At 43.6% G+C, this 7,190-nt stretch overlaps 1 protein-coding gene across 1 annotated transcript in view; it reads right to left on the bottom strand.

The window, feature by feature from the left end:
• Positions 1-397: 397 nt before the first annotated feature.
• The window catches only part of LOC104281061 (protocadherin Fat 3-like), a gene marked incomplete at its 3' end in the record, with an annotated part of 102,478 nt that continues 95,685 nt past the window's right edge, over positions 398-7,190 (bottom strand). Inside the window, exon 3 of the mRNA XM_009878922.1 lies at positions 398-712. Coding sequence (XP_009877224.1) covers positions 398-712 — 315 coding nt within the window. The remainder of the gene's footprint in view (positions 713-7,190) is intronic.

The raw sequence follows: 7,190 nt of genomic DNA, 5'->3' as shown, positions 1-7,190 counted from the left end.
ATCAGGCCACTTCAGCACTGACACGCCAGCTTACAAAGGACAAGAAACCGCTCCACAAATTGCAACAGCTTGAATCTGCTTCCGAGTACTGCTCTGGAGACTCAATGTAATAAAGTCTCTTCCCTATAGCCATAGGGAAGAAGTAACAGCCAGAAGCTATTTGGTGACCTACAGAAGAGCGATCGCCTCAGCAGCACATCTGCAGCACATCATCTGCCACTGCGTTTGGGTACCGATGCAAAAGAGGATGCTTTAGACATAAATAAGATGCTTTAGACATGTAAGTAACCAGAAAAAAAAGCAAACAATGCCACACCAGCAGATCCTGAAGGGGAGCAAGCTGATAAATATTTAAATCGCATTTTCCCGTCACCATAAGGCAGCAGGATTTTGTTACCTGTTTTGGGATTGATTACAAAGAAGTTCTGGGGATTTCCACTTGTAATCCGGTAAGTCAGTTTTTCATTAGTACTGGAGTCAGGGTCCTGGGCTTGGATCTGAATGACAGATACATCCTTCGGGGAGTTTTCCATGACGGAGGGGTAATAGATAGGTTCAGAGGTGAGGGGAGCATTGTCATTCACATCCTCCACTTCAATGTAGACTTCTATAGTAGTGTAGAGTGGGACGACACCGTGATCAGTCGCATACACTGTCAACCAGTAGGATTTGGTTGTCTCCCGGTCAAGAATATCTGCTGTGTAGATAACTCCTGCAAAAAAAAAACACACAGAGGGTCTTAGGAATCAGATCAATGAAACTTCATATCTATTTTCACCTGGCTGTACTACAGATATGTGTTCAGCATGTAACAAATGCTGCACTCTTAAAAAACAATTAATTATGTTTTACATAAAATGAAAACAAAAACTTGAGCGCTGCTCAACACTTCACTTCTTTATCCCAAGAAATTCGTGGGAGATGTAAAAAAGATGGATTCTCAAGTGTCTAACAGCATAGTCTCTTCTTTGTTGGGACTGCAGCTGGCAGAATAACAGAAGAAATATCATTTGCTGATGGTGATGCAAACTTGTAAAGACATTGGTAGAGAGGGATATCACCATTGACAGTGAACTGCAGAAGAGAAAGTGGCTTCTCTTTGCAAGCTCCTGTCAGTGCCCTTGCTAAAGAAGAAAATCTAGGTGGCAGTTTAAAATAAATCCATTTAACCTCGGAAAATAGATGATGAATTTCATAATCAGATCACTCACTACAAAACGCCAAAATCCTTGATAACTCGCAATCAAAAGCTCAGGTAACAGAGGCTCTTGGATAAACAGTGTATGCTCTTCTACCACTCTACCCACTGGTTTAAGAAAACATCAGCTGGTTTTCTACCTGCTCCTAAGAAATCATGAGAGAAAGCGTGTTTGTATACAACATAGTTGCAGAGAGGCACAGCACCCACCATTCCACTGAAGCACCAGCCCCACTCTCGCACAGTTCCTGCCAGGAAGGACTTCCATCCACCTTGTTTCTGCCTGAATTGATTTAGAAATCCATCCTGTTCTGGAAATGAACACCAAAACTACAAAGACAACAGGTCAAAATGGATATAGAGCCCCTAAACTAGAAACACCTCTACGAACTGGAAGACCTGCAGTGAAGGTCCAAACCTTCACTGACTTGTGAATGCACAGAGGATCAAGTACACCAGTGCCACACACACAATGGAACCAGCATCAAAACGAGCACATGCATTTTCCCACCGCTTCTGCGATACATATACTAAGAACATTTTTTTCTCCTAATACATCATTATTAAATCTTGGTGATGGATTAATACAGTGTATCTCAAGCTTGAGATACAGAAGAACAGTTTGCAGACCATCAAGTCAAGTCATTAGTAGACGGAAACTGGTGGAGATGTTGTAGGGCAAGACAGGAACATAAGAAACCTGAATTTAATCTCAGATGTGCTTGATGCTACTTAGAACAACGTTATCAGTTAATCACTGGGGAAAGAGGTGCTCTAAGATCAGCAGCAATAAGGAATGTACATGTCTTTTTGGCTTTTTGGAGTTTTTTAAGTATCAGACTGCACTGAAAAATTTCTATGACAGCCTGAAGTCTCAGACAAACTTTGAAGACACTGGAATAGGCAGACAGGTGTTTCAGGCAGACTTTGGGCACTGCTACAGAAGGTGCAGCCTCTGTGCTCAGCCACTCTATAGGAGGGAAATCTCCTTAATGAGGTATGTAAAATTGAGATGTAATTTACCTGCATTATTCCTCACCCTCAGTCTTACAAGTTATGCATCAGATCTGGCTTTTTAAATTCTATGATAGAGCTTCTGATGCCTAATACCATGAACAGCCCCAGTGCCAACCTCACCAGACATTTCACAGCAGAACACATCCAACAGTGAAGTTTACTGGCAAACTAACTAAATTGCTTTTATAAGGGGTACCAGCAAGAGGCAAATGACATAACTCCTGTCCTAAGGGACAACCACCCATGGCATAAGACAGAGAAGCCCACCGAGTGAGAAGAGATGCTGCTGCCTGTTCCCAGGGAGCCAGGACCTGGCTCTCGACATCACAGAATCACAGAACCTTGGAAAGGACCTCGAAAGATCATCTAGTCCAGTCCCCCTGCCAGAGCAGGATCACCAGAGTAGGTCACACAGGAATGCGTCCAGGTGGGTTTCGAATGTCTCCAGAGAAGAAGACTCCACAACCTCCCTGGGCAGCCTGTGCCAGTGCTCTGTCACCCTCACAGGGAAAAAGTTGTTCCTAATGCTTTTGTGGAGCCTCCAATGTTCCAGCTTGCACTCGTTGTCCCTTGTCTTACCAATGGACATCACTGAGAAGAAACTGGCTCTGTCCTCCTGACACTCACTCTTTACAAACTTATAAATATTAATGAGGTCACCCCTCAGCCTCCTCTTCTCCAAGCTAAAGAGACCCAGCTCCTTCAGCCTTTCCTCATCAGCAAGATGTTCCACTCTCTTCATCATCTCTGTGGCTCTGCACTGGACTCTCTCAAGCAGTTCCCTGTCTCTCTTGAGCTGAGGGGCCCAGAACTGGACACAATATTCCAGATGTGGCCTCACCAGGGCAGAGTAGAGGGGCAGGAGAACCTCTCTCGACCTACTAGCTACTCCCCTTCTAACCCACCCCAGGATGCCATTGGCCTACAAGGGCACATTGCTGGCTCATGGCCATCCTGCTGTCCACCAGGGCCCCCAGGTCCCTTTCTCCTACACTGCTTTCCAACAGGTCAGTCCCCAACCTATACTGGCACATGGGGTTGTTCTTTCCCAGGTGCAAAACTCTACCCTTGCCCTTGTTGTATTTCATAAAATTTCTCCCCACCTAGCCTGTCCAGGTCTCTCTGAATGGCAGCACAGCCTGCTGTTGTATCAGCCACTCCTCCCAGTCTTGTGCCATCACCAAACCTGCTGACAGCGCTCTCTGTTCCCTCATCCAACTCTGCTCTGGGCAGGAAGTGGCACAGAACTCACCACACAGTTACAGTGACGCCTGATGTACTTGCATTTGTCTTTCAGGACATAGGTTTTTTTCAATTTTCTTGATTTTTTTCAAGCTTGAGATTTTTTTTTCCATATTTTTTTTTAAATGCTAGTTTGAACTGACAAGTATTTTCTGACAATTTGATCCTATTGAGAGGAAGGGTAATGGAGCAGTACCAATTCCAGTCTTGTTCAGACTGAGGTCTCAAAGGCCTTTTCCAACCAAAATGGTTCTACAATTAGGTCTTCTGCTAGTAACATCAGATCCACGTCCTTCTTGCTCAGATACATTATTCACCCAACAAAGGTGAGCAACGCAGCATTGGAGGACAAAGGCAGAGTGTATTCTAAATACTCTCGTCGGCAGCAGCCTGTGCTATGTAATGACTTTCTGTAGAAACATGGGTGAAATATGTAATGAACTGTGATGAAAATGCCAGAAGACAAATTACATCCCAGGGATGAGAAGAGTACAGAATAAGTGACACCCAGCAGAAATAAATAAATAAAAAAAATAAAATATATGTGAGTAAGGATGAGGCAAAAAATTACAAACATTAGTGCTCCTAAAGCTATTGATTTATTCAGAAAGCAAGAATTATTTTAGAATTTTAAACAACATTTGACATAAGTAGGGTTTTCCCCCAGTGAGAACACAGAAGGTTTTAGCAGATTAACCTCTGTTTATGAAGCTGAATTTCACGAACACTGACCTGATAAAAAATCTATCTTCTGAGTCAGTCCCTCATTTTATGACTCCTGGCAACAGTTACTTTCCGTTTCTGTATTTCAGAAGGAAAGGATCATTGAACAAGTGTTAGCAACTGCCAACGGATCTGCTACACTGGTTCTTCTTTTTACTTTTGATTTATTAAAAGGTCCCAGAAATAAATTAATTCCTTTTGCTCAATATGTCTTGTCATTTCACCTGTCACCACCACACAGCAGGTTGATAAATAAGAAGCTCTTTGTTCATTTTCAGGTTTTCCACATGGAAAATCCTCCCATCACCCCAGGAATACCTTCTACAGTGTTCTTAAACATCCTGCACAAAGTGCCTCCTTGCAGTCTACCTAAATAGGGGTCCAAAGTTAGTACCCACAAGAATACACATGCTGCCTGACTATTTAATCAATCTCGCTATGTGGGTATGAATGACACCTTCCAGATGGATAGCAATCTTGATCTTCATATGTGCTGTTAACTCTGAAGACTAATGACGACACTTAATTATCAGCACTGTTTCTTCATCACTACAGCATGAAAGCAAAAAGACTGCTCTTATTATAATATTTCCTGTGGCAGCCCATAGGTAGGTTCTCACTCACTTTAGCTGAGTGAAAGTATGGGAAAGGCCAGGAATACCCCTGGGTGAGACCACAACAAATTCAGAAAAAGACCTTAGTTACTTCAAAGCCTATGGATACAAACAGACACTAAATAAAGATAGAAATTTGTTTGCAGGGTCAGGAGAGCAGAGGGGAATAGAGGCCTTTGGGAGCAGCTCTAAGGCTTTTCTTTGACAGCTTTTGTGGTGCACTCTTCCCCGCTGTCTGCTAATTAGAAAAGAAACATGAACACGGTAATGACGTCTGAGCTAAATAAAATCAAGAAGTAAGAAGAAACACCCGCAGAGATCCTGAATTCAAAGCGATTAAAAAAGGTTCCAAGATTCTGCAGTCGCATTTCTGAACGAGACAGAAAAACAGATGTTCCTGTCCGTCGGGATTCTACACCACGGAGGCACTACCGCATTTCTGCTCAAGGCAGCTGAGATCCAACCAAAGAGTTTGTAAACCAGCTCTGTACGTTGCCCTCAGACAGATTTTGCAGCATCCCTGAAGGACTGAAGCCAGTGCTTCCTCAGGCCCAGGAAATAAAGCCAGTCATCAATCCAAAAAGCGGTGCCACCGATATGCTTCGCCACTGCATTCCTCCAAGTACATCTGCCTCATGCAACTCGCCAAGCACCACGTGCATTATGAACACTCTAAGTGTAAAATAACAACAGAGTCCATTAATCTCTGATTAAAATACTAGGCACATTTATATGGAAATTAAGTACAGCCCTTGGGCTTGGTGTTGTGCCAGCAATGCAAAGGTTGTGTGCTTGTTTCTCTTAAAGGCTTGTTTTTCTTCTTTCCCTGGTAAAATAATGGGGTAATGTTTTGTGTATGGCTCCCGTAAGTGGCACACAGTGAAATGCTGCATTCTGAAGCGTGAAGGCAAAAAAAAAAAAAAAAAAAAAGAGTGAGAAGCTGGGGCATATGAAGCTGGACAAAGAATTGTCAAATTGGATTTCTTTCCTGCCTCTCCCATTGACTTGCTCCACATCTTTCAGCAGACCACTTCAAATGACAAGGTCCACTCAAAAATGATCTCAAAGTCATGCTTTTGCTACACCCTCGAGAAATCCAAGAAGCTCTTAGAACAAAAAAAGGGATTAGAGAAAAGCATTATTTCTTTCTTCGCCTCTTTTTCGCCCCCTGTTTGTTTACCTTACGTGTTTGACAGTACTTTGTGCACAGGACATGTGATGAATGGACCTGCCACAGCTCTGCAAGAGAGTGTTTACTGGAGCTGTCAGCCCGGGTGTTTACAGAGGTGCCCATTGCCATGGGTATTGGCTTTGCACATACGGTTCTCCTAAAAGTCAGATCATCCTTCACGAATACTCTCCGTAGCGCAAACATTGAAAGGAGTTCAATTCTAGTTAGCTTTTTTCAAGGCAAGATTAAAAGACAACTTGGTGGTCTGCAAGAAGCGGGGCAAGGAAAAGACAGAGGAGAGTAACAAGACTCTTTAATCTAGCTGAGAAAAGCAAATCGAGGTCTGATGGCTGGGAGTCAGCGGCAGAAAAAGGAGAATGCAAATCCTCAAGTGCAGAGGCGAACTGACAGGAGTAATGGTTTGCCAGGAATGGGCCAGAATCTCCCATCATTTGGCATCTTGGCACTGGGACAAGACAACAGAACCTATTTTCTTACCCAAATTACTGGCCTAGATGCCAAAAATAATGTAGCATATGATTTTGCTGAGTGACTCAGTAGCCTGTGTTACAAAAGTTGCCAGTATAAGTACTTACACTCTCAGCAAATGATGAACAAGATGCGGGGAGATTCCTGCAGAGACAGGAAGAAAACTGACTTGGAAGTATGTGCTACCCTTCCAAAAACTTCTACCAAACATAAACATTACAGAAAATCCCTTAATGATCTCTTTTTCAAAATACTGCAGTAGTTTTTCAGGGGAACATCCTGCTTAATACTATCAGCTCTTCTCAGTCATTCGACTGGCCACATCTGGAATGTCGTGTTCAGTTCTGGGCCCCTCGGCTCAAGAGAGACAGGGAACTGCTGGAGAGAGTCCAGCGCAGAGCCACAGAGATGACGAAGGGAGTGGAACATCTCCCTGATGAGGAAAGGCTGAAGGAGCTGGGTCTCTTTAGCTTAGAGAAGAGGAGGCTGAGGGGTGACCTCATTAACGTTTATAAATATGTCAAGAGGGAGTGTCAGAAGGACGGTGCCAGGCTGTTCTCAGGGACATCCAATGACAGGACAAGGGGCAATGGGTACAAGCTGGAACGTAGGACGTTCCACAAAAATATTAGAAAAAGCTTTTTCCCTGTGAGGGTGATGGAGCACTGGCACAGGCTGCCTAGGGAGGTTGTGGAGTCTCCTTCTCTGGAAACATTCAAAACCCACCTGGTCGCAT

Source organism: Apaloderma vittatum, unplaced genomic scaffold, assembly GCF_000703405.1.
Source record: "Apaloderma vittatum isolate BGI_N311 unplaced genomic scaffold, ASM70340v1 scaffold8781, whole genome shotgun sequence".
In the NCBI taxonomy this organism is placed as follows: Eukaryota; Metazoa; Chordata; class Aves; order Trogoniformes; family Trogonidae; genus Apaloderma; species Apaloderma vittatum.
The sequence above is the reverse complement of the archived record's forward strand: the minus strand, read 5'-3'. Positions and strand labels throughout refer to the sequence as shown.